The 22,520-nt window shown below is 44.5% G+C and overlaps 1 protein-coding gene and 1 pseudogene across 2 annotated transcripts; both read right to left on the bottom strand.

Moving 5' to 3' along the window:
• Positions 1–337: 337 nt before the first annotated feature.
• usp31 (ubiquitin specific peptidase 31) lies at positions 338–21,641 on the bottom strand. 2 transcript variants are annotated; one of them, XM_028987101.1, is made up of 17 exons: positions 19,680–21,641; positions 18,991–19,128; positions 17,819–17,913; positions 17,539–17,631; positions 13,032–13,167; positions 12,091–12,238; positions 11,828–12,002; positions 10,455–10,566; positions 10,276–10,370; positions 10,109–10,186; positions 9,695–9,824; positions 6,548–6,667; positions 5,436–5,661; positions 4,789–4,947; positions 4,362–4,514; positions 4,161–4,199; positions 338–4,076 (listed from the first exon to the last, which is right to left on the bottom strand). In XM_028987101.1, exons 1-17 carry the CDS (start codon positions 20,208–20,210, stop codon positions 2,623–2,625), a joined length of 3,882 nt encoding a protein of 1,293 aa, XP_028842934.1. In that variant the 5' UTR covers positions 20,211–21,641; the 3' UTR covers positions 338–2,622. The 2 variants fall into 2 exon arrangements, with proteins under 2 accessions (XP_028842934.1, XP_028842935.1); XM_028987102.1 differs by lacking the exon at positions 4,161–4,199 and having other exon boundaries at positions 19,680–21,640.
• Positions 15,377–15,487, bottom strand: LOC114795007 (uncharacterized; annotated as a pseudogene).
• Positions 21,642–22,520: the final 879 nt, after the last annotated feature.

Genomic DNA, 22,520 nt, shown 5'->3' with positions numbered 1-22,520 from the left:
TTTCGCCTCTCAATGAATCCTTTGACGTAAAAAAACAAAAAAAAAAAAAAAAAACATCTTGCATATGAAAAGTGCATACACATTATTTAATAAAACATACAAATAAATTAACATAAAAGCAATAGTCTCGTGCACTTAACAATTTTTTTTTTAATTTTCACCATGACCGCTTACGAAAAGAACAGAAACTAGAAAAGCGGGAGTCCCGGCTACCGGCCACCAGTCTCTGTAGTGTTCTGTACATTTGAGTTCTCTGCCAGGGTCACTTACATGATCAAGTTGTCCAGTGTGCAAAACCACGAAAGGAGGTGCGGTGAAACAAAAAAAACAAACCAAAAAGATATTAAGCTTTATTATTACAATTCTACTGCAGATGCATCACATAAATCCATTCTCTGTATCTAAGGCTTGTTGAGATTCGCATTTGTACTTTCCAGTGCCCCGCATACACACAAACAGACGTACACGCAGAAGAGTTTTCTTCATGGTTAGTATGCACATTTTTAAAGTTGTGGCTACATAGATACGTCACCATGTGTCCGATCTTCAGGTATTATAAAATTAGTGTCAAGAAAAAAAAAAAGGCTGTAGACGAAGTGGAACGACTGCTGGTGAACTGGTTGTAGTCGCACTACATCATAAACAGTAAATCAACTCCAGCAGAAAAAAAACAAAAAAAAAACAAAGTCAACAATTTAAACAGGACCCTGTTCCAACATGTTACATGGAGACAGTTATTAAAAACAACAGTAAACAAGAGTACAAATGAACACAAAAAAAAAAAAAAAAAAAAAAAGTTCTTTTGTTGGCTATGAATGGTAGACAATTTCGGGAAATCAAGTGAGCAAATATATAAACATTGGTCACAATCATTATACATATGCAATGATACCTGGAAGTGCAAATAAAGCGCAAAGGAACGAGAGAAAAGGGAGAAAAAAGAAAAACAAAAAAAAAAGAAAGACACGCCCATGCTATCTACAGCTGGCATTTTGATTAAAAATTGCAAAAGTGGTTTGCATAGTTGAGTGCATGCATCAGCATCATGCAATACTGCTTTCTACAACTGGCTTTTTTTTTTCCAGTGCACAGGTCCTACAGTGTGGGAAGCAAACAAACAGACAAAGGTTTAGCTGCCTAAAAAACATTTAGCTAAAAAAAATGTTTGATGTATTAGTGTTAACTGTTGGAGAATAACTTTTTTCTATTTCCCCACAAGATAGCAAACCACTGCAGGGCGTGGCCACATGATTTGTACTACATGACAACGGCCACTGCTGACTGCAGCGCTCGCTGGGTTTCCAAAGGAAACAGTTAAAATGACGGGTTGAGGGTTTAGCCCGAGTTGCCCTCGACAAGAAAAGTCTGGTCTTGATTATTCCAAATCTGGTAAAATTACACCAGGCATTTAAACGCTTGGCTGCACTATTAGGAGGGGGGGGTCTTTTTTTTTGAAGAGCAATATTTAACTTGCTATTAAATATTCAGTTAGAAATTTCCCAAAGCCTTGGCATAACCCTGGGTGAAGACTGAGAGCAAATTACAGTAAATTATGGCGTGGGGCAAATTTTTATTGCGTGAAGGAAAGCTGCAGCTCCTTAATATCTGTCTAGTCAGTTGATGCAAATCTGTGAAGATTTTTCAGACAGACAGTGAAGTATTGCACAAGTCAGGAAGAAAGCATATGGCATTCCGCTATAAACAAAAACCCTCCAGGGAAAGGTATGGAAGTGTCCTGGGGACAGGTCAATTTTGTTAAAATGGAAAGTATACATCACCCTCCACAACAGAGGAATGAACTACCAAGATTGTCCTCCTCTGACCATCCCGTTCACACTACAGTCTCGCCTTTTGGTCTACGGTTCATAGAATGCTCTTTTTTTTTTTCAGTTTGAAAATAGATTTCGATGGCAGTTAGGAAATTCGATTTAGCCTAGTCTCTACGTCCTGCTACAAATAAGTAAATAGGTGTTTAACACCTAAAGTTTAACCTCGGGGGGTTTCACAAGAGATGCGAAGAGCCTCGCAGATGTTGTCTCGCCAACTGGTCAATGCTTCCATTCCAGCAGGAGACAAAGCCTGAACCCTGAACCACGAACCTTGAAATAGCACCAGGATCAGATGTGGAGCTTTTCCTCCATGGAATACATAATGGGACTTGAAGGTATCATCTTAGAAATCTCCCAAGCCTGCTAATCTACTTTCACCGATTACCTCTCCGTAGAGCCAGTAACATGTTAAAAATGGCATAGTCCGGTACATTTTAGCATTATTTCGCTACAGGACCAAAAAACAAAACAAAAGTATATATATATATTTATATATGTATAGGTATATACAAAGTGCTAAGTTAAAACATTCCTATTCAGACTCGTGTACAGTAGTAAGTTTTTACACCATACTGTGCCAGAGGCAATGATTTGGTTCCATGGCAGGATATAAAGGCGCTTTTTGATCATTTACATATTTTCTTTGAGAAAAGTAGAATACAGGTATATACTATATACTCTTCATATATTCATATATATATATATATGTAATTTTCAAATATATATGATGTCGTAGGCACATCAAAAAAATAGCTGCATTACAGAAAATAATGAAACTGCTTTCGAAGTAAAATCACTGAGGCGTCTGTGTTGGGCGTGCAGAAGATTGCATGCTGGAAGAAAGCTTGCGAGAAGATGCTGTCTTTTCTAGAAGCTTCTTTCCATTGGAGGACGACTGAACGCCCACCTCAGAAGTGGAAGACTTTGACTTGCCCACCGGCAAAAGAGAGCGTTTGACCGGCGTGGCGGCCTTGGAGGGCTCGTTGTCGTGGTGGGGGGCGTGGCCAGAGTGCGCCGGCTCCGGGGATGCCTGTTGTGACGGCCCGGCGGACCCCTCGCCCTCCTCACTTTTGGTCTGGGGGCCAGACCTGGCTGTCCTCTTGGTGAGCAGGGCGGTTTTGCCCAGGTCGGCCGAGCGGCGCGTCTCTCTCTGCCGCAGGGCGCTTTTGAAGAAGGACAGGCCCTTGTCCTCAGATTTGCTGCTGCGCCGCAGGTCCCTGGAGGAGACGCTGGGGGAGCGGAGGCTGGTGACGGAGGAGCTGCTGCTGGAGCTGCGGACGGGCCGGCGCTCGGCCCGGATGGCCTCGGGCCCCCGGGGCGCGGAGCCGCGCGCTGTACCGCCGCTCCTGGGCTTCTCGGACAGCGGGCTGGTGCGCACGGAGTCTCGGCTGGCGCTCCTCTCCGCCAGCTTCTTCCTCTCGGCCACGGAGGAGGTGCTCTTCTTGATGGTGGGCGAAGGGGAGGCGGAGGACTGCGGCGTGGAGGGCAGGCGCTGTTTGCGTTGAAGGCCTCCTGGAACGGCGGCTTCCTGGGCCTGGGAAGACTCTTTCTTTTTTGTGGGAGTTCCCTTGGAAGCCTTGGCAGAGTCGCTCTTCTCTTTAGCGTTGGTCATCTTGGTACCCTTCACCTGCGGGCTGGAAGACTGTAGGGAGGACGGAGACCTCTGGATGGAGGACGTGCTCTGCCGCTTCTTGGAGGTTCTCTCCTGGTCCGTTTTGGAAGAGCTTTTCCTGGATCCGGCCCCATCTGACTTCTGCTTCTCCCCGGAGCTGCTCTTGCTCTTGGGCTCCTTGGTGGGGGTCCCATGGGTATTCTGGTCCACCGCCGTGATCTGGTTGTTGTTGTCCAGGGGCTCGCTCTTTGAGCTCCTCTTGCTGGGGGTCGGCGTAGCCCGGCAGTAGGTGTCGTCCAGGATAATCTTACCGTTCCCGTCGTCGCTGCAATTCCCCTCCATCGTGGCCAAAGGGGCCTTGCTGGCGGGGTGGCGCTCGTGCCTGCTGTAGCCACCGAAACAGGACGTGGACACCTTGTCGTCACAGGCCTCGCCTATTCTCTCTAGCGGGGGTGACGAGCGGGAGTCCAGAGAGAAGCGCGAGGGCGAGTTGGACCTCATGTGTAGTTTCGCTGAGAGGGACCAGGAAGGCTTCATGCCGTTCTCGCTGAAGGCAAGCGGGCTGGTGACGGACGATCTGGAGGACAGGCTCTGCCGCTGGATGCTCCTCACGAAGGGCCGGGTGGAGAAGCCTCCTTGGGAGGAAATGACAGGTTTTAACTAATGCACAGACTCTACACTGAATAGAATGAACATTGGGCATGCACTTTAGCCTTAACTGAGTTTGGAGTCAGATCCTGTGCTAGCCAGGAAAAAAGCTACAGGACAAAGAGAAGATGGAAGGAAAAGACACACAGAGACATAAACAGCAGCAGTTGGTTGCTAGAACGTCATTAGAAAGCATCCGAGACCGAACTCCAGCGAGAACAGACGGGAAAAGGCAGGCGTTTAAAGCGGCGGGCGCGGAGGGGCTGCCTCACCGTCATCCTCGCTGCGGTCTCCTGGAAATTCCATCGACTCGGCCAGCGAGGCGAGGGACGTGCGGCGGGAAGAGGCGCCCGAGGCCAGGCTGGGGGGCCGGCTGCCTTGAAGTCTGTTCACCCAGTGCTCACACAGCGACGAGCTGGTGGAACCTGGAACCCAGGCATCCCCACCACGCAGTCCGATTATGGTAAATACATTTTAAAAACCACACGCGCAGTAGAACCTCTGGCTCGGTAATTCTGATGTTTCTACGGTACGAGCTGGACCGGCAGTAATGCGCTGAGATTAAGGGTTATTCCAGGGATTAGGGAAGCGCTGACTCGGCAGACGGAGAAAGCTGCACGGCCCGCTCCGAAAAGCCCTTCATCTCAGCTAACAAATGATTCGCTTGCAGAAACGCTTTCTCTGGGCAAGCAGGCTCACCTGCCACCGAGCTGTTAGCGGACCACGAAGGAATGCTGGTTCTCCTTTGGTAGAACAGGATGTACGCCATCTGCTGACAGACGTCCTCATCGGGTATAAGCTGCACCTCGCTGTCATCGAAGCAGTACCACTGGCCGTCGATGGAGTTCTTACAGTACGCTGGAGATCAGCAACCAGATCCAAGAACATTACAATAATACAGCCAAGGTACATGAGATATCAGATGGACAAATCTCAACCGGTCTTGGCTGCAGAACAAGACTGCTGATCTAAAACAGAATATAATTTTCTCCTGCATTGAAAATGACTCCACCAAAAAAAAAAAAAAAAAAAAAGATTTTTGTGCTTATGTCCATAATCTCACTATACAGTGAGACAGTGAATTCTAGAATTATGATTGAAAATCAAGCCACATGGCTATTTAGATGGGATGTAACAATCTACTGAATATCACAATCTCATGGTCTTCTCTTACAGAGAATTTTAACGAATGGTAATTATTACATATGAAAATAAAGACATTGGTTTCGTGGTTTATTCCCCAATATAGTTCTTATAATACTAATCACACACATTGAGCAGGTACCCCACACACACACACACACACCTCTCCGTTTGCCCAGGTCAGAATAGGCTGCAGACTCTACCTGTGTAATGCCCTCCGTGCATGTTCCCATGGTGGTTGCACACAGCATAAAGGTCATACAGGTAGTCGTCAGGGTTACGGCCCAGTCCGTAAGGCCGTCTCCAGGGCGACCAGTGGGAGGGCAGGCTCCAGCTGCTCTGGCTCCTCTTCACCATGTGGGGAGCCATGTCCATGCCCAACAGGGGGAACTTGACCATGTTCTGCATCTTCACTCTGCGGTCACCCTCCTGGGTTGAGGGGGGCCACACAAAAATCATCCACAGAAATAAACAATGTGCTCCCAACAAACATTTCACTTTGTCATCCTTGTCATTTGTAGAGTCATTAAAATGGTTAATATCCTGGTCAAGATTTAAAATAAAAGGTTCATTCAAACCTTTTTCAAACCTATTCAAACTACAAGCAAAGCGTGCTCAAATAGCAAGGATCTCACAATACGATACATATCATGATACATGGGTCACGATACAATTATATATATTGTGATGTAAATAATGCGATATTCTACATCTCACTGAAAATGTAAAAATAGAGCTGAAATACAAGCTGCTCTGATTGGTCTGTCATGTTTTGTGATTTCACTCTGCCATCTACAGTAGTGGAGGTTTTAGTCGCTCGCTGATTCTCATCTTTGCTGGCCTCACTTAAAAAAATAAAAATAAAAAATAAATGTTCAACAGCACCACCCAGTGGACAAAATTTGTTTCACAAATAATTTTGATGTCCCTGTATCGATACAATATCACCACATAAAATGTCGCGATATATTGCTGTATTGAAATTCTCAACACCCCTACCCCCAGGTATTGCTTAATGACCTAAAAACCACCGTAGTAAGTTGCCAGGTTATAAGAAATGTGCAGGAAAGGAGGCTAAAGAAGCAGTAAAAAAAAAAAAAAGTAGTTTTTAAACTCACAACATTTAATATAACCTTTTTGGAATTATCTTAATTTATGCAGTTAATTTGTGTAATTTAGCATTTAACCTCACCACGAGACAAATAAGGCACTTGTCTATATGTTTTTGAAGTCCACCTAAAAAAAAAAAAAAGCATCGGAGTAGCATCGGCTATAAAATTCACTGGTAAGGTGGGGATAGTGGTCCAGGCTGTACCTGTCTGAACCTCTTGAGGTGCAGGATGAGGACATCAGGCAGGGTCCAGAGGCTGAGCTTGATGCGGCCCTGCTGCAGCTGCTTACAGTGTGGGCAGCGCCAGGCGTCGTCCGGGGCCAGCTGGAACGCAGGAGAAACACACTCAGCATCCGCCAGGGGCCACACTGCCAGCGGAGTCATTTTCACTGGCCTGCCATTTCTTCCACCCTAAGTTCAGCCAGCGTAGCCAGGTCCAAACTGCTCTGGAGGAGGGCCACGGCCAACTCAACTTCACCACGGAGTGTATTTATACAGCACGCGCCGCCAATTCAGGGTACGAGGCATTTCTCAGATGAACTGTGCTCTCCAAAAAGAGCACTGACAGCAGAACAGTGGCAGCCTCAACATTTGTGTCAGATGGCAAGACGCAGAGGCGGGAAGCTGTTCCAAAAAGCATCTTTTTCCATGTTAGTTTCTGTTTAGTGTTGGCATCAAAATTATTTTTTAAATAATTTGTAGGTGGTGTTTTCCCTTACGGTTTCTGCTAAGAATCCACGCCACAGAAGTCAATATATACATGCAGGAATAAGATCGTTTGTTTAAACACTACTTCACAGGTTACCATGGAAAAATGTGAAAACCTGACTAATCAGACAGGGCTGATTCTAGACAGGCATATATCTGAAGGGGCAGAGAGAAATGTGAAGGGGGCACATATTGGCGACAGAGGTGAGAAATGGGTGGGGTGCTCTGGATAACAGTTTTTGTCATGTAGTTGGATTTCACATAGTCACATCCTCTAAGACCTGTCCTACTTGGGTGTCCCACCTAAAGGCTGAGCTTCTGCTGGTGTAGCTCTTAGGACCACACAAACCCCCTAACCACGATAATGTGGCAATTCCTCAGGGGGAAAAGTGAAAAATAAAACCGCAAAAAAACAGATTGCAAACAACTAAGAACATGACATTTACCTTAATTGGATGACTAAATGTCCCTCCAGGATTTTGCAATAAACTTCAGGCACCTGAAGTTGTGGTGATTCACCAATAGTGCAAAGCACAGATTGGCTGAATTTGCATTAATTGTTGCAATCAGCAAATTGCTGACTAATATGAAATATGTTCAAACCCAACAATAAAACATCTCACTATTGCCAATATTAGCAAAACTCAAAAGGCTAGGCCAAGTTTTTTATATATATATATTAAAAAAAAAAAAAATCAATAAGCTTTACTATAATTACTGGAATTACATAATTTTTCTAAAAGAGAAAACTGTTGAGTGCAGAATTGAAAGCGGGGGGACACAAGTCCTCCAGTCAGCTCTATGTAGCAGACAGGCATAACATAACTTATTTCCACTGCACTGGTGCTGGTGCTGGGTGCCAGCTCTGGTGCTCGGCCTTTACTGAACTGGGAACAAACCGACGACCAGGCTCAGCGTGTGCCGCATGGTAATGTGTCACAGGTCAAGTCCACTATACAGAAATCTCAGCATCTCTTCATACGCCGCCTTTTTTTTTTTTTTTGGGATGTCCATATAGCTAGAAGACGTTATATAATTATATATTTTATATATATATAAAATATATAATTATAACCTCTCTCCACCGGCTCCTGGTAGCTGCTCGCATGGAGTTCAAATCCTTGATGCTGCCTACAGGGCTGTAAATGGAAGTGCACCCTCTTATATCAACACACTACTAGCTACACTCCTGCACGCTCTCTCAGATCTGCAAATGAAATGAGACTGAAAATTCCTTCTTCACAGGGTCTCCGATTCCAATAATCTCTGTTCTCCGTTGTTGTCCCTGGCTGGTGGAACAACCTGCCCTCCTCCATTCGACTAGCCGAGACTATCACCACTTTTAAGAAGCAGGTGAAAACCCTCCTATTCAAAAAATATTTCAGACAAATCTAACACTTACACACGCACAAGCACACACATTGCACAAAACAATACAAAAAAAATATATATACATTATAATTTTTCTTCGTCTAGCACTTAACAATCTCCGAGCATGCTCATCGCTGACAAGTTGAGCCTTATCAGGGCTCTTAGTTTGTAAACTCAATATTCTATAGAAATCGAACGAGAATTGCTGGTGTCTTCCTCTTGTAAGTCGCTTTGGATAAAAGCGTCTGCTAAATAAAGTAAAGTAAGTAAAGTAAATTTAGGGGCCGGTTCGGCACTGGTTCCAAAATTGAGAACTGGCATGGGAACCGGATTAGTGGATTTTTAGTTGATAATTATCTCACAAATCATTCCCGCTGTGCAGCTGCCTACTAGAGCTGTAATCGGGCTGGAAAAGTTAGGCCCGTCCCGGCCCGACACGAGAGTGGTACAATATGACTCGACCCGAGGCGGACTTGACAAGTACAGCTTTTTAAAAGCCCGGCTTTGTGTGCGAAACGAGCTCTAGACTAAGAGGGAAAGGAAATGTGTGCTTAGTAAATCTAATTTACAACAACTAAAACACTGAAACAAATCTACAAAACTGCAAATCATACGGAACGGATTGGTACTACAGACCGGAAGTTTGTGGTTGCTGACCAATAATTTACCGCGCAAGCTCAACCAGTCACAAGCTATACTGCCTACTGAGACACTTCACACCGGCGTATTTGCAACAGTGATGGGCAGTGATCTCTGTGTGCAGAGCATGGAGGGAAAGAGCCAACAAGTGAGGAAACCAATTTGAATTTGTGAATTTTTCAGCTACTGCAGTTAATCTTGTGGCTAATTTATCATTTTCTTTCTCAACTTCTTGAAGGGGCAGGACGTTTCTTTAAGGGACCATTGCCCCAGCCTAGTGCCAGCCCCGCTAAAATAATTTATTGCAAATATTATAATGGAATGAACACAGTTCAGTAATCAAATGATCTATAATTCAGCAACCAACAATCTATATTTAACTGTAGATGCCCTGTTGTGTGATTCAAAAATGATTTTAGTCTAGGACTAGGTTTAATCCAAGAATGGGAAAATCAATCATTTTAAATGTTTAAGCTTCTTCAGTTTTTATCTAAACTTCTGTGTCCATCCATATATATATTAATTCCACTTTGCAGTAATTATAATTAAATATGCAAGTTCCAATAACTGCACACGGTGGGCATCAGCATCAGCTGTCACCACACATTAATGGTCAGAGGTCGGCCGCCTCACCTGCTCCTCTTTGGTGTAGAGCTGGAAGCATTGAGCGAGGGTGCAGGCCTGAGGCTGATGGTGCTGGTCTCTGTGCAGATACACACTCTCAGCATCAGGGATGTACTCTTCCTCAGTGTGTCCAAACAGACTGCAGGGAGACCAAGAAAGGAAAGGAAAAGAAAAGAAAAAAAAAAAAAAAAAAAAACTCACATTTCCACCCAGCTGTCTACAAAACACAGATTTTTCCAGTCAGCTGCGGGCCTTTGAAACGTGGGGGAGAGAGTTGTGGCATCCCTGGTGGGAACATCACAGAACTCTTCCTAGCTGACAACAGAGAACCAGTGTATGGAATGCATAAGGTTGTCTTACCACAAGCTCCATACATACACACACGATTTATCAAAGAGCTTGCGATTGTTCAGCTTCACTCACTAATCCTTGGTCTCTTTGTCCCATTCCACCACAATCTTCACATGTGGAGGTCCTCCAGGGCCACAGGACTTGTAAGCTCTGTAAATGGTATAAAAGAGTAACCTCCAACAATGGCCAAGAACTGCTTCAAAAATGGAACCGTGAGGGGAGAAAGAAAGGAGGCGGACCTCTCTACAGTGGGGTGGCACAGCGGCTGCTCCTCCTGAGGCAGCAGGTAAGTGATTCCCACCACACCGACCACTCGCAGGCTAAAGGGCCCCACCTATTAAAAGTGAATGAATAAAAATGACTAAAATCGGCCGCTTTAGTGAAACCTGCAGCGGAGTCACGGCCTTGTTCGGCCCACCTGGACAAAAACTCCAGGCCTCAGGAGGTGGCGCATCTTTTCAAGGATTTCCTTCTGGAGAACATCCCAGGTCACAGTACGGTCCATGTACAGTACAAACGGAAGGCCAAACCTGGAACAAAGGAAAAATCACAGTGTTGCCACCACTGAAGAGTCTGCTAATGTCGTACCAGGGACATTGATCACATCCAGCACAGCTCACCACACCAATGCTGTGCGATTGCATAAATCCAGAATCGGACAAGTGCTAAATTAACACAGTCATTGGAATCACAACATTGTGGTCACAATGATCTAAAATAAGCCACTTAATCCCCCATTTTGACCAGAACTGAGGTTGCTGGGTTGCTATGTCATTCCTTACATAAATAATGTGCAGGACGATTCTCCACGTGATGCACGGGACATTTTGAAAACACAAGTTTCTTTATCCCCATAACTAGTGGTCTGAACTATGAAAAAGTGTGTCATGTATGTAGTACTTGTTGTGCCTGGTCGAATTCTGTGAACTCAATAAGCATTCAGACAAAACTATTGCACCAAATATATTCAATGTATAATGGGTGTCAAAAGTGTCCAACACTTTAATGAAATTATGTTTATACCAATATATGCAACTAAAACAACCAAGATGGTGTGATGCACGGGACAACAATGTCACTGGTATAAAACCTACATGAGTGATGTTAAGTTTAACACATGATAGCCAGTACTAAGAGTTAATAAACTGAACTTTGAATGTCCGGGTAACGATAATTTGCTTTGAATTCCACTGATATTAGTAAAAAATTTTACATCGCGAGGGGTAACTGTTTCAAATGTCTGCAAAACATTCAGGTTTTTAAATATACTGAAATTAAATGATGTTCCACATAATCTGAGTACCCATCTTAAATATAACGACAAGGAAAAATGCAAATATTAGACATTTAGGTTTCATTTTCCAGATAATAACCCAGAGTAACCCAGATAAGACAGGTAACTGGTCTGGAGCTAATATAATACATTATAACACCTACATATATACACATTATGCAAATATTTAAGTAAATTATTGTTATAAATAAAATATTTATAACATAAAATATCAATTACAGGAAATACAGGAGCAGTACTTATTATATTCCTATTAAAATCTTTTTAAAAGTTAATACAATGCTTTACTATTACACTATAATGCGGATGGTAGCATTTCTAGCCATCTAAAATCAAGTGGAATGCCAGTTTACTTTTAAGTGAGTGATTTAGACTCTAGGTCTTAATTAAATCAGAATAAATTAAGCTTAATGAGCATTTCATACTCAAGATAATAACATGGGTTCGAACTTGTTTTGTTTTTTTTGTAGGACGTCGTAGGTCTGAGAGCAGCTCACCTCCTTCCCTGGTGGCCAGTACAGGCTCTATTGCAGATAAGCAGAATAATCTTGTCACTCCCTGTGTTCTTATTGGGTGAGGCAGGATTCACTGCTCCTTGCATGAATGACGGGGTCCTGCTGTTCTCGGTCCCATACTTCAGATTGTTCTGGTTCAGGTTCGCGAGGAGGCTTCCTGAAAGGTGCCGTCTCATCAGATAACAGAAAAGCCAAACAGAGACAACACTTCTCAAGAGTAGAAGAAAAAAAAAAGGACAGAGTACCTCTTTTAGAACGAATGTTCTCTAATCGGAATGTCTCAGGGGTTTCAAATGCAAAAATTGAATCGCTCTCTTGAATGATATCAAGGTCGTCGTCATCATCACAAAATGAGCGATGGAAACCATCGTAGTACATCTCAGTCAGGACAAACTGCAAACACATTAACACAACCAATTAAAAAAAACACACATACACAATTAAAACACTTTTACACATTAACAGAGAAGCAGTTTGGTACAGAACCGGTCTTCCCTGTCGTCTCCCATTTTGATTTCTTTCCTTCAATGCTTGGCTATCACCAGCTACTCAGAAACTCAGAAGCTCAGAAACAAGCTTCTATTTGTGGGTTGTGGACACAGAGCGGTTCGTTCATTCCGAGGATTGAAGTGACTCTGCTCCATCAGCAGACTGGAGCAGCTACTGCAGGGTTGCACCTGCTATCGCTGCAGACTGAGGCCAATTTACAAAGCACCGAATGTCCACCGTAATAAATATGCTCAGTAATGGTGTGCCCGATTTTTACTGAATCGTATTTCTTCTACTTGTTTAACAGATCAATCCCACCTGGAACAATGCAGATTAAACAAGCAGGGGAATTTTTCAAATGTTTTTTAATACACTGTGAATACACCAATTAAGGCCAAGCTCATCCGCAACGGGCCTTTTCATCACATTCGAGTTTAACTCAAGGACATTTTGATCAGATGTTCAAACTCCTCCAGCTCTTTCCTCAATTAGCTTAGATGACAGTGAAAAACTGTTAACTGAAGAATCATTAAAAATAGGTAAATTAAAAATTAGTTAAGGTAAATTTCATTTAATGAAAGTGTGATGACTTTTAACTGATTAACAAAGAATTCGTTTTCTCTGTAGACTTCTCCATTTGTGATGCTGCACCTCTTTTGTGTGTATTAATTGTTAGTGTTCTAGCTGAGCAACGCACCTGATCAGGGGGTATTTTGGTCTCTCGTGACACGGCTTCCCTCAGTCGGGACACGGTGCTGTTGAGTGGCACAGCCACCCCGATCCTCATGCAGTGTGAGTATTTTCCCTGGTAGACCACGGTCACATACAGAGGCCTGGGGACACAGAGGGCACAGGTAGAACAAAACTTTTTATTTGCTGCTCTAACACCTGTAATAAGTGAATAGAATAAATGTTAACAGTTTAAACACATACAGGGTAGAGTCGGAAATGGGGTGGTGTTATACACCACAAAACTGAACTGTGGGTCTGTCACTTGTCCAAAAGTTATTTAAAAAAAAAAAAAAAAAAAAAAAAAAACTTTTTGGATTTTATCATAACGCTGCTTGATTTTCTTAAAGACTAAATTCACCTTAAAGACTAGAGCCGGTAGTGAATGTGAGTGCCTGATCTGACCACAGCGCCGATCCGGGTCGAGGTTTCACACTGCACAGCACAGCACTTGGCGGCCTTGTTCTCTGAACGTGGTCATAGTTGAAATTTGTTGAACTTTGACTGCTGCGCGCCATGATGCATTTTCTCGCGACCAATTGAATCAAAGTGGTCTAGTGCTCTTTATGCCTCTTCGAAACACACACGAAACGGGAATGGAGGAAAAGTTGATCTTATCAAATCTCTGAGTGTCCGGAGATCTACAACACAACATTATCCTTCTATCATGCTCTCTGCATCAGGACTGGGGCAGACGACTAACTGCGCCACAGTGACGTACTACCAGTATATACAACTGTTACAAGGTGAACATGATGACAATGTAGAAAACGTATGGGATGCATCGATATTGAGGCCCCGATAATCATATTCAAATCGAGTCGTGAGGCCAGTGAAGGTTCACATAGTAGATACCCTGAATTTCATCATGATCGTAAATCCATAGATTAAAGGTGAATGAATGAGTGAGTAACCAAATGCTCCGTGTCACAGGGTCAAAATGTAGGCATGGTTAACGCCACTACTGACCACCACCCTAGCGATTTCACCACATAATAAGTTTTATAACTACACTGAAAAGTAGGTCTATAGGAATCACGTCATATTTCTACACTGACAAGCAACTTTCACTGTTGGTTTTAGTGGCGCTTCGACTGGTTGGTCAAAGATCAACAATAATCAACTGACCGCGGTGTCTGCAGACGCTCGAGGAGCATCACTCGCTGGTTTGAGCACCACTAGCCACTCTGCTGGCCGCAGCGAGTCCCTGCTCTTCAGGCGCCCAGCCAATAAACAAAAGGTGTTGTGGCAAAAAGTAAAACGAATATTCAAGTATTCAAACAAGACCCCACCCGCCCACAGATGACCGAAGTCTAGTAACTAGAACTGTGTCTGCCAGCACAAGTGTGCCTTTTTGCAGAGGGTGGATCCTTAATATCATATCAAGTGCGTAAATACTGCCATGCTGTTTTCTTTCCACAGCAGATCTCGTGCTACAAACGTATACTTCCTTTCTAAAACATAAATATAAAATTTTTTTAGAATAAAGGCACTGAGTCAAAACGATGTTTCTGCATTGAACTGATGGCCTCTCAAAAATCTAAGAAATCTAATAACAATACATCTTCAGGAACCAGATATTGAGAGCAGTCAAATGTGTTGCTATACTGTAATCAGTACAAGCCGCCCCGAAATGGTACCTGATACAGACAACTGTACATTTAATACTGCCTCGCATTAATGAACATGATTAAACAACCTGTGTGTGTAAGGTGGACTCATTAAACTGGCCAGACATATTTTGATATAAGCTTCTTGTTAATATTATTAATTAGTTATTATTATGAATTCGTTTGCACTTTGGTTGGGGAAAAAAAAAAAAGGATTTCATCTCCATTTCACACAAAATGCCACCTGCTCTCACCAAACGGATGAACACCAAACTTCCACAGTTAGGAGCTCTGAAGCTGGATAAGCTTCCTGCAGACCGGATTTCCTGAGTGAACAAGTCAATCGGTGCCAATCTCAGTTGACACCCATCAAACCTGGCGCCGCAGCACCCTCCCCGCCGCTGCCCCATCAGCTACGGAAGATTATAAGCACTACATTCGAATGGCAATACATTTTGCAATTGCCAATTTTCAATCTGAAAGTGAAGTCACTTGTGATACGCAGCACAACAGCACATGGCGCACACAGTGAAATCTAACCCATCACCCTTGGTGAGCAGTGGGCAGCCATGACAGGCGCCCGGGGAGCAGTGTGTGGGGACGGTGATTTGCTCAGTGGCACATTGGCGGATCGGGGATTCGAACCGGCAACCTTCTGATTACGGGGCGCTTCCTTAATCGCTAGGCCACCACTGCCCAAGAACAGGGGAGAGCACGAACGCAGTCCCCCACTACCAGAAATTATGCAATGGCTGAGCCTCGCCCTGGGTGAACCGCCTACTTGATCACGGTATCTCCCCTGCCAGGTAAGTATGTAATTTGATATTAGATTTTGAATTTGGAAATTTCAATGTGCAAAGAGATAGAATCCTTAAGTTTTATTTCAAAGTATTTTGAATAAAAAGTAGAATAACAATTCACTGAATTGAATTTCACAATGCAAACTTTCAGACTTATCTGTGATTCTCAGTGTGGGACACAAGAGATCTTGGGGAAAGTCATACAGAACTAAACGTTTAACTAATGTTTTCACAGCAGAACAAAGAATTTGGTTTACGTTAGCAACCTGCTGGTTCTCTGTTGTCAGAGGCTTAGTGCAGTGGACCCCAACCTTTTTTCCCATGAAGCCCCCCTCTTTATTTGACCTGAAAGCCTTTCTTGACCAAAAAAATGTATGCGATGCACAAATATTGGTGCAGTAATTTTTACTCAAAATACTTGAATCAACCCTTTGCACATTGGATTGCCAATTGCAAAATGTAATATCAAATTACATGCTCAGATTTAAAAAATGAATCGCCTTTTGAATTGTTGTGCTTATAATCTTCCATGATCAGCAGCCTGCATGCAGCGATGGAACTTCCACTCTCCCACTGGTGGAGAGACACAGGAACAGATCTACCAACAGCTCTACTCGCAACTAGTCCATTATCTTTACTACAGAGTTAACTTACACCAAGTTAGTATTTGGTGCGTCTCTATGGCACTGAACTGATTATGAAATCTGTGATTGAATTGTTTCACTTTTTATACAATCACAGCATGTCACACAGACATTACACCGTAATTCCTGATTCCTGACCTAAGAGTCAAATCTAACTTCATGCAATAAACAATGTTTAACTGTATAGAAACTCATTTTTCCACAAAGGAACCCCCATGTGGTGGCTGCACAGTTTTAAATGCAAGTCTACTGTCCTATCCGTCAAAAGACGGACAACATTACACTACAGCAGTCCGCCTGAGCCACAGAGGGACTGGACAGAGTGTGACAGAGACTGTGTTTTAAACACTGTCACATATCACTGAGATGCACGCTCATCACTCCTCCTGCTGTGATGGCCGAGCTCCTCCCTCACTTGCATTTTTAATTCTTCACCATCATGTCTTCGGATTTTTTTTTATTCATGGACACATTTCATAACAGCTTCTAACAACCTGAATCCCCGTTCAGATCCACCTGGGCCAAAGGCACATAAAATAATCACCGTCCACTTCCATATTTCACCCAGTCTTTAATTATTCAGTATTTGTGAGGAACGGAGTAGAAGAGGACTCTGCACTGGACACAGAGTTCTCTCCTTTATCCATCACTACCGCAGAGGCTTAAAATAGTTGCGCCGCGCCACCTGGGACATCACAACCATCCGCCAAGAGAGGCGGTGAAACTTATCCAAGGGAGGGCGAGCAAGGAACGATTATGGCCCACCTCAAAAGGTACCAGGCTGTTAACTAGAGACAAAAAGGGAAACCGGGCTTTCAAACGTTAGCAATAAACATCAAGGTCAAAACTGAAAAACAAAAACACAGCAGATGTCTTTTTTTTATATTTTGAGTTTTGATTTTAAAAATCGCGATGAGTAATGGCTGCATCTTATATTACAATTAGGGGTGCAACAGTACAGGTATCCCACGTATATCCCACGTGTTCTGAGGTTATTTTCTTGTGTTTTATCCAAAGTGTCACGGTAAGTCGGTGGAAAAGTCAGTTGCCGTTTCACTGCGGTTGCACTTGTGTGATTTACTTTAGTCGAGTTATGCGCCGCACTGGGACTGGGAGGCTTGTAATGAGCTCCGCTTGCGTGTGACTTCTATATTGTGTCACATCTGAACATAAATGGGTATAGTAAGGTCAAAATACAGCAATTTCCAGAGTGCCCCCCCCTTCTCTCCACGTCACTTCCAGCTCAGCTACAGTTACAACAGTATGAAAAGTGTCCAATCACCAAATCAATTTAAAAATAAATCACAAAAAGGGTCAAAATTTTATGAACATTTTGGCTTTACTCATAATTTTGCAGCAATTATGAGTACAAGAAAAAATAAAAAAAAAGGCCAAGTGGGGCCTACTGGGAGGGTACTAACCGTGTGTGAGGTAAAGGAATAGGCAAGGAGATGCAGAGGAAGGGGTCAAACGTGTTGCTCTGTTTCTGGCAATGCGGGCAGGTGAGGGAAGACCTGCGGGAAGATGGAGAGGAGGTTGAAATACCACAGAATAGTAATGAGGTCCTGATGATTTCTCACACACACACAGACATTAAACATGATCTGTACAGTGCAGGCAATTCACACTACTGTAACATCCCAGCATTAAAACAAAAAAATCATATGCAAAGAAGGAGAAAGACGCAGAGGGCACACATACCTGTACTGGGCCTGAAACAGCTCCTGGACAAAAGAACCCGCAGACAGGGGCAGTGAAGGACCCTCTAAGGCTCCATCGTCTTCTTCTAGAGGAGGCTATGCAGACAGAAAAAAAGGAACCAGTTGACCAAAACACCAACTATAGGCACCTGATCATCTAAGTCACTAAAAATCTGTACTTTTTTCTGTCTGTAATTGATCCATTTTATTGATCTATCTTTCCATATCTGTTTTTATGAGGATGAGCAGCTAAAACACGGATTTACAAAAAAAAAAAAAAAAAAAAAAAAAAAAAAAACATATCCACCATGAATTCTGCAGCTCTGTAGCTCTATCTGTGCAGTGTATGTAAGGGACCATTGATTGGTTGTTTGAGAACTGATTTACTTTTCCACAGACAATTTTATAGGGAAGTATTTTGCACCGAATGGAACTGAAACTCTTGTACTTTGTACACCTGTACATTGTACTTTGGTATAATCATAAAGTGAACTGATCTGAGGTCAGTTTTCCCAGCAAACCTAGATCAATAATCAAGCATTTTTCCTTCTACTATCAAGGCAAATTGGACACCAGGTTGTCGGTCCAATCAGACCAACAACCACATTGTCACAGAGCAAGGCTCTTTACCCAGTGCTAATCCGGGGACGGAGAATCTGAAATTAATTCATGGAAGACGTCACTCCGGACAAGATAAACCAGGTAATTGCGCAGCATTTGGCAGAATCCTTGGTCCTCGAGCTGACTCCTGCTCATGTCTCATCGTCAGTTCCAATTCATCAAGCAAACTGAGTGTGCAGCACACTTGGTGTGTAGCCTGCAGGCTGATATATGGAAGGCTGGTGTCTCCATGACACACCACGAGTACATGCTGGTATCATAGCCGAGGCTGTGATAAAAAGCCAACCCAGTCAGTAATATGGATGACATAGCATTTCCAAAAATATTTATGAGAGACTGTGGAAAGAATTATTCTGGCAAAAGACTGTGGGAAAGGTTTCAACCACCTGAAGCTACCTGAGAGCATGAGCCTGTGCCAAGAAATGCCTTTAAGCCAAAGGTTCGAGGCTGACTGAAACTGACTAACGGCAGCACATATAATGAAATGAATAAGAATCTGTTCAAAATTGCTCTGGCGAGGAAACACGAACATCGCAAATGTCAACGACTTACCTTGAAGCAGGGTCTGCTATCGGGGTTGATGACGTGGTTGAGGTCCTCATGCACCCGGTCCAAAAGCCAGAGCAGAAACTCCTGGGCGTCGTGCTGGGCGTTCCCTCTGTACTGCATGGCGTTCCTCGCCACGGCATTCTGCGCGACAACGTGCATTACCACAAATGCTCAGAGTACAAACGCTAATCAAATGAACAGTGCAAAGTATGGCCGAGAAACGTTGATCAAATATCGTAATGGTGATAATAACATCTCTGTAATACATTTTGTTACTGGCCATTCGCACTATACCTTCTAATCAGATTTCAGAACGCAACAGAGAACAGCACAGCACACGGTGCACAGCACACGGTGACACGGTGAAACGTGTCCCCCGCTTTTAACCACCAATCTTGGTGAGCAGTGGTCCCGGGGCCGTGTGGGGACGGTGCGTTGCACCTTGGCGGTTTGGGGCCAGCCTCCTTACCCGCTGGGATATGTTGTAAACAGCTTTCATTTGGTCCGGCTTGACTCGACAGGTACGATCCGTACGGAAGCGTGAGAGCCAGCCAGGATAAAGATCCGTGTGTTGATCTCTACCTCCCCGTTTTCCAGGTTACAGGATGTCGGTGCCCTTGCACTTACTGACTATGTTTTATCGGTTTGTGATTAATATTAAATTATGCCTCATTTTCTACTCCCCAACTTACTTTGAACTCCCGGCTGTGTTGGGGCGTGTACTCGAAGGTCCACAGCGCCCGCACCAAGCCGGAGAGCTGCTGGGTCACCTCGCCCCGGTCCTGGGGCGCCTTCCTGGCCAGATGCACCCCGTTCGACTTCGGGGTCTCCTCGTCCGTCTCCTCCCCGCGGAACTGCTCCAGCGCCAGGTACTCCGCGAACAGGTCGGTGTTGCTCAGGCACTGCAGGACCGCGTTCATGAAGCACGTGTTGCCGTGGTTCTTCAGGCCGGACACGCCGGGAATGCGGTCCCGACTCAGGAAGCCCCCGCAGTCGCTCTCATCCGAGGCCACCGAGCCCTTGCCCTCGCTCTTGAAGGCGGTGAAGCCGCCGTCGTCCTTGTCGCCGTCTGTGGCGTGCACCTCCGAGCCGAAGTGGGATAGCGTTGACAGGGTCTTCAGCACCCGGCTCATGAAACTGCCCACGGAGCGGACGGAGCTCCTCCGGAAGAGCTTCTTGCTGAAGCCCGACTTCTTCTCTTTGCTGGCGGCTTTGCTGGACATGGTTGCGACGCGTGAAGGGCATCCCCCGCGTCCATTCAATGACAGCGTGAACCCGCAGTCACAGCCACGACCCCGGCCGGGAGGCAGACGGAGCCCGCCGGCGCGCCAGCGTAGTAAACAGAAATAAAAATGCTGCTAAGGGGTACAGAAGTGACCGTGTGCCATTAAATCTATTTTGCTAACCATTAGCTGGGGGTAGTTGCGAGTTTAAATAGTGTTGCCAGGTCTGGACAGAAACACTTCACACACAAGTCCGCATAAGATCGACTGAGAGGCCACTGTCCAGCAGGGAAAGAGTTTCGCGTTGAACGTACAAGCTACAATACGCGCCGTGCTTTAATTGACCTCCACCGGGAAAAGAACAAAATGTCCCGAAACCCGCGTGTAAATCACGACTCTGGCAACCCCACGGTTGATTAGCCTGGCCGTGCCATGGATTGTCCTGCTAAAATGCTAGCCAGCGGTACAGTCACACAAGCGTCCCTGAAACATCGCATTATTGCAGACTACCGACTATCCGAATCCCCCAGCTCTGTAAACGCACGGAGCCCCTGTACTCGGACAGAGAAACCCCCTGGTCAGCTACATTTCCCAGCAGATAGCAAGCCGGCTACTCTGTATTCTTTAACTTCATATTAGCGACATTAGCAACAAAAACAAACCTTCTCTTCGCAATTAAACAGCAGCTAAATGTTTCTAAACTTATTTGCTGCAGGCATGGTTTCTCGGGACATGACAATCGAATTTAAAAAGTAGGTTAGCTAATATCGCAACAAAAAATTGTCGCATAGCATGGAGCTGAATTAATGTCAATAGTCGCGATATAATTAATTAGCCAAGTTGTTAGCATTGAGGCTAAAAGCGCGGTAAGTAGCTACCTGGCGACAGCTGGTTTGACTTGATCAATCTTAGAACGCATTGATTACTGAACGGTTCGCTGCAACTCCACCCCTCAAATGGTATTTCTGGCGAAAAACTCGTGTTGGGTGATCCTTAAAAAAAATTCCTTGCGATTTCCTTTTCGGTCTTACAAAATTTAAGACGCGCCCTTTAGTTTTTACCCCCTCTGCAGGTGACGGTTACGATAGAGGAGATCGAGTTTGATGCCACAGGACAGGCTGCATACGGCCACGAGATATCCTCCACCGCATCACCAGCCGCTCATCCAGCGAACCCCGCCATATTCCACGCGCGTCCGGGTTTTCCTTTCCGAGACATGTCATGCATCTGAGGAGGAAAAGAGTAATGGTATTCTTCTTCTTTCTTTCTTTTTTTGGTTAAAATAGTCCTTCTCACATCCGAACGGCCATGGGTCTGGAGGCCGTGTCTGCGCCCCCCTCCCTGGCAGTAACGCTGTCCGAAAATCACTGACACTGCAGGGCGGCGGTGGTGTCGTGACGTCACGGCCCAGGCCAGTCCTGCTGTGCAGGTAGTTCCTGGTTCTCCGAGTCTGTTCCCATCCTGTCGCTGAAGAATGGCAAGATATGTGAAATTTGGTCTTCTGTAATTACGATTTTCAGCAATAGTAAAATACGCCAGTCTAAAATACATTTACATTTACAGCATTTACCAGACGCCCTTATCCAGAGCGACTTACAATCAGTAGTTACAGGGACAGCCGCCCCCCCCCCTCCCCCTTGGAGAAAAATAGGGTTAAGTGTCTTGCTCAGGGACACACTGGTAGTAATCGGGATTTGAACCTGGGTCTTCTGGTTCATAGGCGAGTGTGTTACCCACTAGGCTACTACCACCCAAATACAGTTGTATTTGTGTGCTGACTCTGTTAAATGAATACATTTCCGAAAAATAATGTTAAATGTTAAAAAGGATCACAATTTCAACGATTGGTTATTTCAGAAAATATAAATGGTCATCTATAAAATTGGAGTATCTCATCAGATCACCCACAGTTAGAATTTAGAAGCCAAGAAATCAATCAAACAAGGGCATCAGGTCTTTGTGTAATTTGAGAAATCGGCATTCTTTTTCTGCTTATAGGATGTTTGTAAAATATTTTAGTGCCGTTTGCTTGAGGTCTTTTCCTTGCATTGCATGAATATGCGGCCAAACTACATACTATTCTGGAACTAAAGGCAGATGGACTTTTATTTTTATTTATTCTGCTCATTCCTCCATCCCTCTCCTCCACCGGGCACCTGGCATGGGGTTCATCCTGGCTGGAATTCTGAATCCCTGAATTCTGGCTGGGGTTGTGTGGCCAACAGAATATTGAGTCTGGCTGGCTTGTTGTTGTGGCGTGTGTGCCAGAGTCATCAGTCGCCTTGCCACCGCCCCACCGCGTGTCCCAAC

This window comes from Denticeps clupeoides, chromosome 7 (genome assembly GCF_900700375.1).
Source record: "Denticeps clupeoides chromosome 7, fDenClu1.1, whole genome shotgun sequence".
Classification (NCBI taxonomy): domain Eukaryota; kingdom Metazoa; phylum Chordata; class Actinopteri; order Clupeiformes; family Denticipitidae; genus Denticeps; species Denticeps clupeoides.
This window is presented reverse-complemented; position numbering and strand designations above follow the sequence as displayed.